The 18,558-nt window shown below is 44.1% G+C and overlaps 1 protein-coding gene across 1 annotated transcript in view; it reads right to left on the bottom strand.

Moving 5' to 3' along the window:
• The window catches only part of CLYBL (citramalyl-CoA lyase), a 601,457-nt gene that overhangs the window by 81,606 nt on the left and 501,293 nt on the right, over positions 1-18,558 (bottom strand). The window contains exon 5 of the mRNA XM_082244507.1: positions 3,473-3,566. Coding sequence (XP_082100633.1) covers positions 3,473-3,566 — 94 coding nt within the window. The remainder of the gene's footprint in view (positions 1-3,472; positions 3,567-18,558) is intronic.

Raw genomic sequence — 18,558 nt, 5'->3', positions numbered from 1 at the left:
CACATGTATTTATTTATGATTTAGCGCAACAAATTTACCTTGGATTTGTGTACTTTGGGGGGTATTTATACTGTCCTAGCATTTTGGGGCCTCAAAATATGAGAGGAGAAATGAGGCCATCAGTACATCTGAATTGATCAACTTTCAGATACTGTATATATATACCATAGCTTGTGGACTCTATAACTTTCACACAGACTAAATAATATACACTGATTTGGTTTGTTTTTACCAAAGAAAAGTAGCAGAATACATTTTGGCCTAAATTTATGAAGAAAGATAATGGTTTTAAAAAATTATATAACAGAAACAAAGAAAAATGTGGGTTTTTTTTCAAAATGTTCTGTATTTTTTTTGTTCATAAAATAAAAAAAAACAAAAAACATAATAGTGAATAAATACCTCAAAATGAAAGCTATATCTGTCTCGAAAAATGATAAAAATTTAATTTGGCTACAGTGTTGTATGACTTATTGGCATTCAAAGTGTGACAATGCTACAATCTGAAAACTGGCATGGGCTGGAAGGGGGGGTGAAAGCCTCTGGTACTGAAGTGGTTAACTTAGCTATGAACATAAGTTGGATGTGCAGGCATAATACAGCCACTGAAAAATCTTTGATCAACATGCACTAGTGGATCTCTCAAGTTCCCAGATACGAGTATTACCCTAGGGAAGAAAAGTAGGAAGAGCTACCTGTTGTTGACTTGACTTGTAAATGGAAAACAAAAGTAATGTTTTGCTAATGTTCAAACATTCTACTTAATTCTTTCTTTGAGATTGCTTTCCTTTAGACAGTAGTGGGGCTGCCTATTGAAGCTGTAGCCTACCTACAAGTATATGATCACCTAGAATCCAACTGTCTTATGCCAGGTTGGGCAATAGTAATATCATGTCCGTAGGCACCTTAAGCACAAATATTATAAGTTGCAGGCAAGAATGTGTTGGATATAATCAGCCTGAGATGAAGAACCATATTTTACTTGAAAACAGTATTCAATCCAAAACCAAAAATGTAATACAGGTGCATCTCATAAAATTTGAATATCATCAAAAAGTTAATTTATTTCAGTTATTCAATTCAAAAGGTGAAACTCATTACTTTTATACAGATGCATTACACACGTTTCAAGCATCTCTTTTTTTTTTTTTTTTTTAAATGTTGATGATTATGGCTTACAGCTAGTGAAAGCCCAAAATTTTGTATCTCAGAAAACTAGAATATTACATAAGACCAATAAAAAAAAAAGGATTTTTATTACAGAAATGTTGGCTTACTGAAAAGTATGTCCATGTACAGAATAGTATACACTCGATACTTCATCGGGGCTCCTTTTGCATGAATTACTGCATTAATGTGGCGTGGCGTGGCATGGAGGTGTTCAGCCTCTGGCACTGCCGAGGTGTTATGGAAGCCCAGGCTTCTTGGATAGTGGCTTTCAGCTCATCTGCATTGTTTGGTTTGGGGTATCTCATCTTCCTCTCGACAATGCCCCACACGGGGTTTAGGTCAGGTGAGTTTTCTGGCCAATCAAGCACAGTGATAGCATCTCCGTAAAGCTGGTTAGCAGAGGGAAGCAGGAAGTGCTCTAGAATTTCTGGGTAGAGGGCTGCGCTGACTCTGGACTTGATAAAACACAGTGCACCAACACCAGATCACATGACTCCCCAAATCATCACGGACTGTGTAAAATTTTGCATTTCATGTGGAAATCAAGGTCCCAGAGTCTAGAAGAAGTGTGTAGAGGCACTGAATCTAAGTTGCATGACGTCCAGTGTGAAGTTTCCACAGTCACTGATGATTTGGGGAGCCATGTCATCTGCTGGTGTTGGTCCACTGTGTTCTAAGAGCACCCACAAAGAACATGCATAACACTTGTGTTTATGCAATACAGGGGCAGTGGCAACTTATTTTTTTTTTTTTTAAAGCCCGTAGCGTGTGAATCACACTCAAAAGACTTCACCCGGTGCATAAAAAAGTGCACACACACAAACGTGAGGAACACAAAAAGTGCACAGGGTGTGCGAACACAAATGGTCTTCCCTCCGAAGAGGTAGGACCCGAACCTCGATCCCCCGGGGCGCAAGACTCCTGACAGGGATTTAAGGTACTCATGGTCTGTCTGGCCGAAACCAGACTGACCCCGTTCTTCAGGGGGACTGCCGAAACAGCCCCCACCGAGTACTAAGTGGGGCTCCCCCGAAGGGAGACCCCATGAGAGAGGGCGGACTAAGCCAAAAGGCCATATCCACCCCCTCCCAAGACCCTACAAGTCGTGCAGTGAAAAAAGGTGATAGAAAGTGACAAACTACAAAGAAAAAGCACACACAAACAAAAAGGTGGGGAAGGGGAAGTGGAGAGGTGAATTAGTGCCCTTGTGAAAATACAAGGGCAGGCCTTCCGGCCGGAATAAAAATTCCTCTGGTCGAAGCCAAAAGGCCTTGCCCAAGAGGCAGGTGCTTAAAAAAGTGTGCGTAGGTGCAGTGACCATGGTGCCGAAAAACTCAAGGCGAGCTGCCCCTCACCAGTGAGAATTAAGGCACCCCTGGGCTGCCACCCCAGGGGCACATACACTACGGGCTTCTTCTACCCCGGCCCTAAGGCCAGACCAAGTGTAGCCCTAACCTACCAGGAGGCATCAGAACTTTAGACAGCTTAGGGTGAGCCTGCCTTCAACTGGGGACAAGCCTTTTGCAAGGCCAGATTCAACCCAGGAGGAAAGGCCCTCCCACCGCCATCCGCCGTTCCTTACCAATCACATTCAGGAGCAGTACTAACTGGCCACAGATCCAGTTTTCTCGCTCCCTTCAAACTGGTAGGGGCGGACCCATTCAAATCAGGAAGGCATTGGAACCATCCGGCTTTCTCTGGTTTGGCCTACTCCGGTCCTCCAGTTACGCCCAGAGCGCCCCGGTTAACTTCGGCCACCACCGATACTAACCTTCAGGTTCCATTCCAACACTGATAAGAACAGATACTACACTTGATCTTAGCCAAAAGGCCGAGAAGCGATAATAACTAGTCACAGTGGCAACTTATGTTGTAGTGCCATTATTAAGGATGGCACCACAGTGCAGTAATGCGCATGTTATCGCAGAGCACTCTCGTAAATGGACCTGATAAAGCTTAGGGAGGGTCACTAGGGAGATTTGTTCAAGTGAATAGTGACAATGTACATTCCAAAGAAAGCCAACAATGTTATTTCTGATACAAGGCTTCATGAAACAAAGCTGGCCCTTCATATACTTCTGTGTACAGTGCAACAGGACAGTATACATTCTAGCCTTAGACAACTATTTCCCATGACATTCAGTCATACTTCGTCTGCCCAATTTCTTTTTTTTTAATCCCATATAGCAAAGTGGTATTTGATTATAACAGTAGTATAATATAACATTGTGCAAGCAACAAAAGTTCACATACAGAAATGTATGTACATTTATGTCCTATCACAGAATTTATTAGCGCAAACCTATACTGGCTCTAAAATCTTCTGCTCCAAATACGACTCCATCTAGATGAAGGCCGGCTTGAGGTCCTCTCCGCAATGCTTCTTCACAAACACTCTAAATGTAAGCAAAATTATTAATAACATCTTGCATAGCACAAATAGCACATTGATTCATTTTGTTTTTTTCTAAATTACATCTATATCTGTAGTAACGCTTGTTATTTAAAGCAAGTCAACAATAATTTACATATTCAGTTATTACTAGTGTTGTCGCGAACATAAAATTCGCCGTTCGCGAACAGCGAACGCGAACATCGGCAAATGTTCGCGAACCGGCGAACATTGCGAACCGCCATAGACTTTAATAGGCAGGCGAATTTTAAAACCCACAGGGACTCTTTCTGGCCACAATAGTAATGGAAAAGTTGTTTCAAGGGGACAAACACCTGGACTGTGGCATGCCGGAGAGAGATCACACAAAAAAAAGTTCTTAAAAATTGTAATGTACATTTTCTATCACATTATCATTACATTGGTTGTCTTCATATATTCATTCAGAGCATATACTTAAAAGCACATCTTCAGCACATTAAAGACACACTGCAATTTTCAAGTACGAATGCTAAAGCTGATAATGCTCTATGTAATTCTGAGACAATTGCAGCTGGCTTTTAATAATGAAAAAGTCCAGAAGGATTATGGCAACCTACCACCAACAACTTCTAGAGACACAGAAATGAGCTAAACTATTGGTGGTGGGTTGCCTAAATCTTTTTATTGTTTTTGGTCTCAGCAACAGGCTACAAACAGGTAAAAGTTGTCTACTATGTGGCCATCCTAAAAGTTTAACGTGAATCTGTGGTTGTTCTATGGATATTTGAGTATTTACAGATTCTTTCTAAGCAGTAAATACATTTTAAAGCTGGCCCAAGTATTCTCCTTGTCTGCTTACTTACTTGAAGAGTCCTTCTTTGGGTGTCCGCGTCACTGCCTATGTGATGTAGACACTGCCTATTGCATGGCGGGCGGTGAAGTTCTCTCAAGAGAGAGAAGAGAACTGACACCATCACAAGAGGATGGCAGGGGACTGGTGTTCTTGGGGTGCCATTGCAGAGCTGGATTAGCAGTCTTATCAGCACCAGCTGTGACAAGGGACCTCGATGGGGCACTTAGGATAGTACAGCTTTCTTCACCAGTTGAAGGGAAAAAGAAAAGCCTGTCAGGATAGGTTCAAGGTGGAATGCAGGTGTGGCAAAAAAAATAAAATAAAAATAGTTTTTGCCCAGAGTGGGGCTTAAAAACAAGCCTTCACTGACCTTACAATGGAACCATGGAGAAAGAACATAGTCAACCTCTAGGAAGTCAGATTCCAATTGAAGAAAATCAAGAACTTTGGAGAAGGTTAGGAGCAATAGAAGGTACCTTTTTGGAGTTGATAATATATACTTGAATAGATTTATAGAATCATGCAGATGCCTTGTGGATGAAGTAAGCTGCCGGAGTGACAAGCATGAGAATAAGAATAGTCTAAGACCATCAGAGACCACCAGCTCATCCTAGAGGCACCAGGAGGAGAGGGAGGAGAACATCCCAGCAAGGGAATATACACAGGCCCAAGATTTTTGACCTTCTGGTAAGAGGCTCACCCACCTCCTTCTTAGGAGGTGTGGGAAGATGTCTACATACTCCCCTCCCCCACACGAGGTTTCCACTTTGGATGTGGCTGTCTTCACGCCTTTTTACATTCTATTGCTGGTAAGAAGCAAACCTGCACAGGTGGTGGGACATCAGACAAGTAGAGTGGTCTTCTGGTTGTCACCTGAAGCACTTTTTTTTTCATTTATATATTCATCTGTTCACTACATGTTTATCATTAACCTTTGGTTTTTGACTAACACACATTTGTGTTTTCACTTGAGAGTGACAACCTATATGTTTAGCGCACCTGATTTTACATTTATTATCTGCCATTTCCTTTTTTTGGCTCTATGGTTGCAGCTTCACATATTATTTAATCAGCGCACCCTTCACCTATTTACATTCAGTTACTCTAGGAGAGCTGGACAGGGCTGTAGAAGGAGGAACAAGATGAGCACTGCCAGAATCCTACAAAATGATCTCCAGCAGGCCACTGATGTAAATGCCTCTGACCAAACAATCAGAAACAGAATTCATGAGGGTGGCATGAGGTCCTGACGTCCTCTAATGGGGCCCTGTGCTCACTGTCCGCCAGGTTGCACCTCATTCTGTTCAGGAGCTCAGTGATGCCCTGGTCCAGATCTGGGAGAATATACCCCAGAACACCATCCATTATCTCTTTAGGAGCATGTCCCGATGTGGTCAGGCATGCATACAAGTGCGCAGGGGCCATACAAACTACTGAGTACCATTTTAAGTTACTGCAATTAAATTTAAGCAAAATGGACTAGCCTGGCGCATCATTTTTTCACTTTGATTTTGGGGGTGTCTTTGAATTCAGCCCTTTGTAGGTTGATAATTTTAATTTCCATCAAACAATGTGGCATCCTTTCATTCCTAACACATTACCCAGTCCATATCAGTATAGATATCCAGCATGATATTTTTCCCCATTGAGATCTGATGTGTTTTCAAAGTGTTCCTTTACATTTTTTGAGCAGTGTATATGGAAATGAGCACTGAAATGTTGCCTACCTTTTGGTAGAGGATAGGGAGAGATTTGATAAAGGATTCTAGCTGCTTAACAGTCCTGGGCCTTTTTTTGTAAAACTTTTCATATTTTACCAAAAAAGAATGTCAAGTTTTTCATTTTGGAACAGACCATTTCAAATGAGCGTAGGCCCAGAGAAGATAGCAGCATTTCTGGATCATATTTGGACATGGCTTCTTCTTGCATTTTTTGATAGCATGGTAAACTGTGTTCACAGACAGTGATTTTTGGAAGTATTCCTGAGCCCATGCAGTAATTCACAGAGTAATGCCTGTTTTTAATGCAGTGCCCTCTGACATCTCGAAGATCACAGTTATCCAATATTGCATTTCGGCCTTGTCCCTTGCGCTCAGAAATTTCTCCAGGTTCTCTGAATTTTTTAATGATAGAATATACTGAAGATGGCAATATATTTAAAGCCTTTGCAATTTTTTTTTTTTTCAATATCTCTTTTATTGTAATTTTCCACATAACAAAATAACATACAAACAAGAAAAAAAAACACAACCAGTAACAAAATCAGAAGTGACATTATTACAGTAAATTTGTCAATTAAAACATTATACTAAATAAAAAAAGGAAGAAAAAGGAAAAGAAACAGACAGAAAGGGGATAAGGACCTTCCTTCCAGTATGGTTTTAATCCCCACTCAAGAGATTGCCATATTTAGAATACCCTTTATGTCAAATCTCTCTTCACTAAGCATCAATTTTGTGGAGAGAAGTAAAACAAGTTTCATAGTACTTAGCAATGCTTATGTTAACCCAAATACAATATCTCTACTCCAATGTTACTGTACATCTCACATTATTTAGCCATGGTTTCCATCTAACTTCAAATATTTTCTTTGTTGAACTTATGGTAGCCATAATTTTTTCCATCTGACATTGTTGATTTAATAATTCAACCGCATCAGATGGAGTTGGTACTTCCTGGGAGTTCCATCTTCTGGTAATTAAAAGTTTTGCCGCTAATAGGAGATGTATAATTACTACTCGGAACTTTGGGGGGATCTCATATTTAAGTGAAGGATCGCCATTTCAGGGCTTGAGGTTATATTTTTTCCCACAAGTTCTGACGCCAGGGAGAATATTCTGTTCCAGAATGCTCTAATCGATTTACAGTCCCAAGTTATATTGCATTGTAGTGCCTCCTCACCACCTGTTTTAACTCTTTCGACCCTGCACTAGCATGCCACAACCACATGCATTGCATGCAGCAGCGGGGCACTTCCAGAGCTGCTCCATTCACTTGAATAGGTTGCGTTTGGTGGGCACTACATCCAAACAAAGTGATAGTGGATACAATTCCTGCCACAGCCATGAAGCAAGGCATTGTGTACACTTCCTGTCATTGCTTCTGCAGCTAAAGGGGGTAGCTGTTGGAAGGGGGTGGGGGGCGGTTTAAAGTGCAACCCCCAACCCCTAGTGTGAATGAGTCCTAATACACATTGCTATAAGTTCTCACTTTCTGGCAACCTTTGTGGCTAATTGGGCTTCATAAAGACAATATGAAAGCTATGTGCTTTGTTACTTACTATATTCTCCCCGGTACAAAAAAGAAAAATATTGGCTAAAGCTCGCCATCTACTAGTGAAAGGAACATTCTTACAAAAATTTAAAAAATATCTAAATTACAAGTAAATTCGAAGACCCGATGAATGTCATTTGAAAGTTCTTCAAAATTTCATTTGATTTTAAAAGTAAATTTAGGAAATAATGGACTTTCTCAAACTAAAACAACACACACTGTTAGAAATATATATTTGTTCAAGAAAAATTTTCCATCCTGCTTTCTTATCACTGTGGTTGAAAACAAACGTCAGTTTGACTATTAGAACATTGAGCAAATGTTAAAAAACAAATATTAATTCTTCTCCACTAGTGATGGGCGAACATCGGCCGGGGCGATTTGCGAACGTCAGCCGCAAATTTTCTTGACTTTAATGGGAGGCGAACTTTAAAAACCTTTAGGTCATATTTGCAGCCACAAAAGACTTACTAGCTGTGCACAAATAGTCCCACCACATGGACAATGTCATAACTGAAGTATTGCAATTGGAAAAGTTGCCCTAAAAGTTCTATTTTTTTATTTTTTTTTTAAAGCAAAAAACTTTTTTTTTTTTCCTAAATCAGCCAGAACTGACAGCAGCCAGTAAATACATGTCAAATACATATAGGGTCCATTCACACATCTGTAAAATGGGTCCGCATCCATTCCACAATTTGGCGGAACCTTTACTGACCCATTGATTTTCAATTCCAGTCTAAAAAATTAGGCATTCACAGGATAAAGAAGTAAGTGTCGGCCAGTACAGGCCCCAGAAATGAGCCCACATGCGTTTACCTGACAGCTAAGAACGTTGTATTATGTGGCTGAAGGTACATTAGGCATTCACAGGATAAATAAGTGTCGGCCATAAAAGGCCCCAAAAATTAGCCCACATGGGTTTACCTGAAAGCTAAGAACGTAGTATTCTGTGGGCTGAAGGTTCATTAGGCATTGACAGAAAAAATAATTGTCAGCCATGAAAGGCCCCAAAAATTAGGCATTCAATGGACATGAAATGCCTTTTATGCCGCTGTATTTAGCGAAGACAAGGACCAGGAATTGTTGTGGGTGGATGGGGGTCTGGCGGATATTTGTGGCCTGTCATGAGGAATTTCAATGAAACATGGTCTACTGGTCACATGTGTTGAATTCCTCAGAGATCCATGCCTCATTAATTTTTATAAATGTGAGGTAGTCTACACTGTCTTGAGCTAGGCGATTGCGCTTATCGGTCACGATCCCCCCTGCTGCACTGAACGTCCTTTCGGACCAGACACTGGAACGGGGGGCAAGCAAACAGTTCCATTGCAAATTGTGCAAGCTCTGGCCAGAGGTCAAGCCTGCCCACCCACTAGTCCAGGGGTTAATCACTCCTCAGAGCGTCCACATCGGCCGTTAACCCGATGTAGTCGGACACCTGTCGGTCTAGGCGTTCCCTGATGTTGTATCCGGAGTACAGCTGTTGATGGTTCGGCTGCAAGAAGGATCTCATATCTGAAGTGACCAAGACATCTTCAAACCGCCCTCTTCTTGCAGGTGCTGTTGGATTGATACCCGCAACGGTCTCTCTGTGACTGGAAATTCCTCTGCCAGCACACGCAAAAGCAGAATGCAGCATTTCTCGCAACAAGGCCTGGAAGTGCTGCATTCTGACCGCCCTCTGTGATGCTGGTAACACTTCCGCCATTTTTGTTTGTACCAGGGGTCTAGGTACAGTGGGGATCGAAAGTTTGGGCACCCCAGGTAAAAATTTGTATTAACCACTTAAGCCCCGGAGGATTTGGCTGCTAAAGGACCAGGGTTTTTTTTGCGATTTTTTACTGCGTGACTTTAACGGACAATTGCGCGGTCGTGCGACGCTGTACCTAAACGAATTTGACGTCCTTTTTTTCCCACAAACAGAGCTTTCTTTTGGTGGTATTTGATCACCTGTGCGATTTTTTGATCACGCGCTATAAACAAAAAAAGAGCGTAAATTTTGCAAAAATAACAATATTTTTCACATTTTTTTATATGAAATTCCCCAAAAAAAAAAGTAAAAATCAAAATTTTTTAACATTTTTCGGCCAATTTGTTTTATGCTACCTATGTTTGGTAAAAAAAATCGCAAAAAGCGTATTTTGATTGGTTTGCGCAAAAGTTATCGCGTTAACTAACAAAGAGAAAGATTTTTGTCATTTTTGGTGTTTTTTTTTTTAACGCGTAATGGCGGCGATCTGCGATTTTTTTTTCGGTACTGCGACATTGCGGCGGACAGATCGGACCCTTGACTGACATTTTTGACACTTTTGGGGTTACCAGTGACATTACTGCAGTAATCAGTGCTATACATATGCACTGTTACTGCAAAAATGACACTGGCAGGGAAGGGGTTAACTTTATTGGACAGGGAGGGGTTAAGTGTGTCCTAGGGGCGTGCTTTCTACTGTGTAGGGACATTCCTATTGGTGTAAAAGCAAAGATCAACCGTTCTACATAGTAGAACGGTCAGATCTTTACTTTTACACAGGGAGAACTGACAGGCAGCTTGTTTACACAAGCTGCTCTGTCTTTCTCCCTTCACAGGAGCGATCGCAGTGTGACTGGCGGACATCGAGTCCGCCGGTCACACGCACTGACTTGCCTGTGAACGAGCCGCGGCGGGCGCGCGCCTCGGCGGGCGCGCGCCCGCCCGCGATAGGCTCGCAAGTCAGTGACAGGCGAGTGACGTACCGATACGTCACTCTGCCTGGCCGGGGCTGACCGCCGCAGTATATAGTCGTGCGGCGGTCGGCAACCGGTTAATGTGCATAAAGAAGCCAAGGAAAGATGGGAAAATCTCCAAAAGGCATCACATTACAGATTCTTATAATATGTCAACAAAAGTTAGATTTTATTTCCATAATTTACACTTTCAAAATAACAGAAAACAAAAAAATGGCATCTGCAAAAGTTTGGGCACCCTGCAGAGTTAATATCTTGTACTGTACTGCCCCCTTTGGCAAGTATCACAGCTTGTAAACGCTTTTTGGTAGCCAGCCAAGAGTCTTTCAATTCTTGTTTGAGGTATCTTTGCCCATTCTTCCTAACAAAAGTCTTCCACTTCTTTGAGATTTCTGGGCTGTCAGGCACTGCTCTTTTAAGGTCTATCCATAGATTTTCAATTATGTTGAGGTCAGGAGATTGTGAAGGCCATGGCAAAACCTTCAGTTTACGCCTCTTGATGTAATCCCCCATGGATTTCGAGGTGTGTTTAGGATCATTATCCATTTGTAGAAGCCATCCTCTCTTTAACTTCAGCTTTTTCACAGATGGCATCAAGTTACCATCCAAAATTTGCTGAAATTTTATTGAATCCATTTTTCCTTCTACTCGTGAGATGTTCCCTGTGCCACTGGCTGCAATACAACCCCAAAGCATGATTGATCCACCCCCATGCTTAACAGTTGGACAGAGGTTCTTTTCATTAAATTCTGTGCCCCTTCTTCTCCAAACGTACATTTGCTCATTCCGGCCACAAAGTTTGATTTTAACCGCATCGGTCCACAGAACTTGTTTACAAAATTCATCAGGCTTGTCTATATATTCATTTGCAAAGTTCAAATGCTGATTTTTGTGGTGAGGACGTAGAAGAGGTTTTCTTCTGATGACTCTTCCATGAAGACCATATTTGTACAAGTATCTCTATAGTGGAATAGTGTACCACAACTCCAGTGTCTGCCAGATATTTCTGGAGGGATCATGCAGTCAAACGTGGGTTTTGAATTGTTTTTCTCACAATCCTGCGAGCTGCTCTGTCTGATATTTTTCTTGGTCTTCCAGATCTTGCTTTAACTTCCACTGTTCCTGATGACTGCCATTTCTTAATTACATTCCGAACAGATATTGACATCTGAAAATGCTTTGCTATCTTCTTATAGCCTTCTCCAGCTTTGTGAGCGTCAACTATTTTTAGTTTCAGTTTTCTAGACAACTGCTTAGAAGATCCCATGGTGCTGATTGTTGGGGCAAGGTCAGATGAGTCTGGGCATTTAAAACCTTTGAGATTGACATCACCTGGTCTTCCCAGACGATGATTGAGAACAATCCATGACACTGGCAGGTCTCAGCCTTGCAAAGGGGGCAGGGTACCCAAACTTTTGCAGACACCATTTTTTTGTTTTCTGTAATTCTGAAAGTGTCAATGATGGAAATAAAATCTAACTTTTGTTGACATATTATAAGAATGTCTAATCTGTAATTTGATGCCTTTTGGAGATTTTTCCATCTTTCCTTGGCTTCTTTATGCACATTAATACAAATTTTTATCTGGGGTGCCCAAACTTTCGATCCCTACTGTGCGTTGCCACCCAGTACTGGTCCTTGCCCTTTATGCTTTTTATATGGGGGTCCCCCTTAAAACACTGGAGCATGAAGGCCCCCATTCACACTAAACTGGAAGCGGTGTAGTGGCCTGGCTCCAGCTCATCATCCAGGATAATGTAGTTCTCGTTCTCCTCCCCCCCCATCCACGGATAACACCAGGGATCCCAGAAAGGTTTAAAGCATGCTCTTCTTGCTCCTCCTCATCTGCCCCGGCACCATCCTCCTCTGACTCCTCTTCAGACTCCTGTTGTTGACTCGTCTCAGATGGAGTAGCACCCACTGGGAATTCATCCAACATTGCGACTTCCTCAACTTCCTGCTTCTGCTCCTCGACGGCTTGATCAATGACATGACGCAATGCACGCTCCAGAAAGAAGGCGTAAGGTACGATGTCACTGATGGCACCCTGGCCGTGACTAACCAGTTTGGTGATCTCATCGAATGGCCGCAGAAGTCTGCATGCATCCCGCATGAGCAGCCACTGGCGAGGTTAAAAAAAAACAAAAGCTCCCCAGAACCTCTCCTGCCGCAGAGTTCATACAGGTAGTCATTAACTGCACGTTTCTGCTGGAGCAGCCTATCAAGCATATGCAACGTAGAGTTTCATCGCGTCGGGCAGTCCCAAATAAGACGCCTGATGGGCAGGTTGTGTCGCAGCTGAATGTAAGCAAGGCGAGCCATGGCTGTGTAAGATCTTCTGAAATGGCCTGAGATTTTCCTGGCCTGCCGCAAGACATCCTGGACCCCAGGGTAGTTGGCAACGAATCACTGCACGACCAAGTTCAGGACGTGTGCCATGCATGGCACGTGTGTTATTTTGCCCTGTTTCAGTGCGCTAAGGCACCGTTGTCGCACACCAGTTTACCAACTGTCAAATTGAGCGGAGTCAGCCACTGATCTGCCTGTGAACGTAAAGCTGAAAGGAGTGCAGGACCAGTGTGGCTCTTGGCTTCCAGGCACAACAGACGCAGCACAGCATGGCAACGTCTCACCTGGCATGTGGAATAGGTTCTGGGGATCTTGGGCGGCGCAGCAGAAGAGACGGTAGCAGCGGAAAAGGTGGAGTCAGCCGAGGAGGAGAGGGAGGATGGAGGAAGAGGAGAAGAAGAGGCAGGCCTGCATGCAATTCGTGGCGGTACAACCAAATCTACACGGGTGCCACGGTTTACATGCTTTACCGTCAGTGGGCAGTAAAAGTGATACACCTTCCCTGCCCGTGTTTGCTAGACCATGTGTCTGTGGTCAGATGTATCTTGGCACCGACACTGTGTGCCTGTGTGCCAGAGATATATTCACTTGCCGCTGAACATGGCCATACAGCTCTGGAATGCCCTTCTGCGAGAAATATTTTCTGTCTGGGACCTTCCATTGTGGTGTTCCAATGGCCACAAATTTACGAAAGGCCTCCGAGTTCACCAGTTGATATGGCAGTAGTTGGCGGGTTATCAGTTTCAACAAGCCAGCAGTCAAACGTTGGGCAAGAGGGTTATCCGGCGTCACCATTTTTTTACGCTCCAACATTTGGGCCACAGTAGCCTGCCTTTTTCCAGAACAACGTGACGACGGCATCATGGAAGGTGGAGTTGAGGACAAGTGTGAGGAGAGAGGAGAAGGAGAAGAGGCTGGACGGTGAGAGCCTGGAGTGTGGCTTTGTGGGTTCTGACGGTGTTGCTCGCACTGGGCTCGGTGATGGGAGTTCAGGTGCCTTCTTAGGGCGGTCGTCCCTAGGTGAGTGTTGGGCTTACCGCGACTTATCGACTTATGCGTTGACTGCAAAGGCTGCAGATGGCAACACTGTTGTCAGCAACGGACACATTAAAAAAAGCCCACACTGCGGAGCCATGTGCCAGCTTCCTGGGATCGCCAGATGTGACTGTACATGGTTGATGGCTCGCTCCTGATACATTTGCAGTCTGCTTTGTACCTCTTGTGCAATGCAATTTCCGCCTGCTTCTCTTCCCTATCTGCTGGTCCATCTCTCCCTCTGAACTCCCCTCCTCTTCCTCTCTTGTGGCCACCCACAGGATGTCCATAGACATGTCATCATCCACGTCACCTTCCCCACCACTAACATTCGAGATCTCGGAGTAGGCAGCAACAGCGGGGACCAACCTCCTTGGGCTGATCTGGGTACTGTCGTCAGACTGCTGAGTGGCGGCTGTTGCTACCTCCTCTTCCTGATCCCCTATCACTGTGTTGATGGGGTAATCAAGTGATTTTCTTTCCTGTGGTTGCTGGAAAGAAAATCGCACAATCTATGGCTGGCTTTAGAAAATTAAGTGAATATTCTTAAGATTAAAAAATTCAAACAAAATAGTGTATTAGCAGCTTAAGTGTGAGCCTGGAAGCATTGAATATAGGCTGCCTGTCTATGCTCATGTCTACTGTACCGATAAACTCTTTCCAGGCTGCTGGATGGGGTAAAACAGTTTGTTAACAAAACATTTACTGTAGTTTTCTTTCATGTAATCCTGACAACACCTTTGTTATGTGAGAGCTTTACGACTGTCTCCTATTAATATTGAGCTCAGGCAGAAGGCTAGAAACCCTCTATGGGGACCTTACAACCTGACATCTCTGATCTAACAAGGAAAGAATGCAAGTAAAGAATCAGAGTCACATATTCCCCTGAGCACTAGGTCTGAACTGTTATACGGATTTCAGTGAAGAGATTCAGATTTCTAGAAAAGCCCATTAATGACTGGTTCATTCTAGGGCAGCCATAGACACAAGGCATGTTTTTTTATTTTTTTATTTAAAGCTGAACTTAAGGGATTTTAAAAAATGACCCTTACAGTAGAGCTCTCTTTGTACTGCAAGGGTTAAATGATTGCTTTTGCCTAGGGTACCAGTAAAAAGCACTTTTAATTTACCAAATCATTTGTTCCACCAGCAGCCAGTGCTCACCTCATCTCTTTGATGCTCTGGTTTGTGGACAGGCCCTTGTTGTACTCACTTACAATGCAGGACTGATGGTCTTGCATTTTATGTGATGACCTCACATTGGCTACCACAAGTCTGGACTACAGAAGAGAAGTGGTTGCGATGGACTAGTTGCATGTAAGGAAGAGTCTGCAGGAGTCAGAGATCAGGTCAGAGATGAGCTTTAAACTGGTACACTAGGGAAAAACTGCATTTTTGTCTTACCGTAAAATCCTTTTCTCTGATGTTCATTGACGGACACAGCTCCATATCTTCTTGACCCTTAGGTTTATGCTGCCCCCTAAAGGAGTAGGACACTAGGCAGAAAAAAGATTGACTACACCTATAGTGCAGTCCCAGGGGGTATACACCCACTTCCTGCTATAGGTCTTCAGTTTTGTAACAGGCATTGTCAGAAGAACATATAGCCCAACCCAATAGAGGGGTGGGTGCTGTGTCTGTCAATGAACATCAGAGAAAAGGATTTTTCGGTAAGACGAAATTCCAGTTTTCTCTTTCATTCATTGACGGACACAACACGAGGGGTGGGAAGAGCACAGTAATAAACATACTTCACAAAGACTAAACGTAACCAACCAGGTAAAACAGGCTCAACCAGGAAACAACTGGAGCTCACCTGACAAAAAGCTACACCCTCAAAGAGGACTAATCCTCTCCAACAGTGGCTTGCAAAACCCTGCGGCCAAAGACAGCATCTGCAGATGCCAACACATCCACAATATAAAATTTTGTGAAAGCGTGCACGAACGACCAGTTGGCCACCTTGCAACCTGCACCACTGACGCCTGATGACGGAAGGGCCAAGAGGCACTAAGCACCCTCGTAGAATGCGCCTTAACAGGGAAAGAAGGAACCTGATTCTTAATAGAATAGGCCTGCAACACCATCTACCATCTGATCCATCTGAAAATGATCGCAGCAGACATGGCCAGCCCCCTTACGGGGTCCATCAGTAAGGACAAACAGGGAATACAATTTTTGAAACAACTCAGACTTTACCAAGTACATACTGATTCCCCGAACCACATCCAAAGAATGTTATGCAATCTCTTTAGGGTGCTTAGGCTTAGGGAACAAGGAAGGCAACACAATCTCTTCCTTTAAATGGAAACCAGAGACGACCAGAGACGACCTTAGGAAGGAACGACTGGCAGGGATGAAGCACCACTTTATCTCCGTGAACCACCAAGTAAGGTAAACAACAAGACAAAGCTGCCAGCTCCGACACCCTATGTGCAGAAGAAAAAGCCACCAAGAAGGCTACCTTCTGGTGACAATGTAAACAGAGAATTCTTGGGAATATTTACCAACGGCGGTTACTGAATAACTGACAGCACCAAGTTGAGATCCCACTGGGGAAGCTAAGTGAGGAAACCCCTGAACAAAGGTGCGAACCAAAGAATGTGTAGCCAAAGAATGATGAAAGAAAACCGCCAAGGCTGAACCTGGCTCTTGATGGTACCCGAGGCCAGACGCTGCTCAACACCTCATTGGAAGAAAGCCAAACTCAGAGTAACCGAAAAGGAGCGGGGATGAACACCAAGATTCACACCGATAAAGTACACTACTCAAACGTAATGGTAAATCTTCCTCAAAGAAGATTTACTGGATTTCAGCAGTGTGGGAATCCCCGATTCAGACAGCCCTCTATCCTTCAGCACCAGGCTTCTGACAGCCATGCCGTTAAGCCAGCGACTGTAAGGCAAGGTGGAAGATTCAACAGATCTCCTCTAAGAGGAAGTCTCCAAAATGCATTGATGACCAACCATGTCAGATCTCCGTACCAAGACCAGCAAGGCCAGTCTGGAGCCACTAGGATGGCCATAATCCCTTCTGCCTTAAACCTACGCAGGAATCTTGGCAGAAGTTCTAGAAGAGAAAAGACGTACTTATATACTGGCCCCAAAAGAGCCATCAGTACGTCTGTGGCGTTGGCCAGAGGATCCCAAATCCATGCCACAAACCTAAGCACCTTCCTGTTGAGACGAGAGACCAACAAGACCAACTCGGGAGTTCTCCACCGGAGAAACACTAGTGAAAAACCTCTGGAGAAAATGTCCAGTATATCGATCGGTAGTCTGGATTCTTCCAGAGTCCAGACCCCCTGGGCACAATCGGTGCCAAAAATGCCACCCAACTTGGACCGGCTGGCATCTGTGGTGACCACCGTCCAGTACGGGGGAAGGAAGATCTTCCCTGTCGAAGCGCCGGAGAGCGAAGCCACCGCATCAGAGACCCTCTCGTACCCCAGCTCATTAGGATCAGATTGTCTAGAGACTGTGGATTCTTGCCCCACATGGCAAGAATCTCTCTTTGCAGAGGTTTTTATGAGGAACTGGGCAAAGGGAACTGACTCGAAGGTAGACACTATCAGACCCAGCACCCACATGCCAGTCCTGAAAGACTGCAGGACAACAGGAGCCAAATTCATCCAGCAGATTTTATAGCTTGTCCCATGGGAGGAACACCCTGGCTGAGGCCGAGTCCAGAGCAGACCCAGATAGTCAAACTAGGTGGACAGAACCAGAGCCAATACCTGGAAATTTCATTTCCAACCGAACTCCTGCAGAGTCCACACAGTAATCACCCGGTTGTCCATTAGAGCAGTCAGAGTACTCCAGTACCGCAATCACCCGCTAGCACAACAATGCCAACACCAGGTCAACACTTTGTGAAGACCCGAGGAACTGAAGCAAGCTCTCTTGATAATGCTCCTCACCCACAGCAAGCGGAGGAGGTGCGGATGACCGACATATATCGGAATATGAAGGTAAGCGTCCTTGATATCAGTAGAGGCCAGAAGATCCCCCTGATGTAGGGATGCCACTACCGTACGAATGGACTCCATTCGGAACATCTGTACCTACACAAGCGGTTCAGAGCTTTGAGGTCCAGTATTGGACGTACCTTGCTTTTCTTCCTGGGACCGGTAAACACGATTGAATAAAACCCATGAAAAAAACGTTCCGATTCTGAGACCAGAACAATCATCTTTTAAAGTAGCAAGTCTTGCCTCGCCCCGAAGAGACCTCGCAGGCGGTCTGGGGATAAATGCAGGTAGGAAGGAAAGACCCTCTCTGGAGGATAAGACCAAAACTCCATCTTGTAGCTAGACTGAAGCAGCTCGTAGACCCCCCTGTCTTGAATCAAGGAGGTCCAGGGGTCCAAAGGACCTGCTCTCAGCTTACCAGACTGGGTCCTATTGGAACCTCTGGAGGAGGTCCTTACAGACTTAGATCCCTTGTTTTGAAATCCTGCTTAGTGATAACATCCAGGGAGGATCCAAACAGGTGATCCCTCACAAAGGAAAGATCAGATAAGGCCTTCTTGGAAGTCTGGTCCACAGACCAGCATTTCAGCCATATCCTGCGCCGCAGGACCACTGCTGTCACGGACATCCAGAGAGACATCACAGACAAATTGCAACCTCCAGACCAACTGGTGCGCCAGCTCTGTGAAGACAGGGAGAAGCTGTTCCCCCTCCAGATCCTGGCGCAAAAGCTTTGCCCACACCGTTAAAGTCTGGGACACCAATGCTATAGTGAACACCGCCCTAAGGACCGATTCGGCCACAGTAAAC

The sequence above is a fragment of the Pelophylax lessonae genome (assembly GCF_965119305.1).
Source record: "Pelophylax lessonae genome assembly, chromosome: 2".
Taxonomy (NCBI): domain Eukaryota; kingdom Metazoa; phylum Chordata; class Amphibia; order Anura; family Ranidae; genus Pelophylax; species Pelophylax lessonae.
This window is presented reverse-complemented; position numbering and strand designations above follow the sequence as displayed.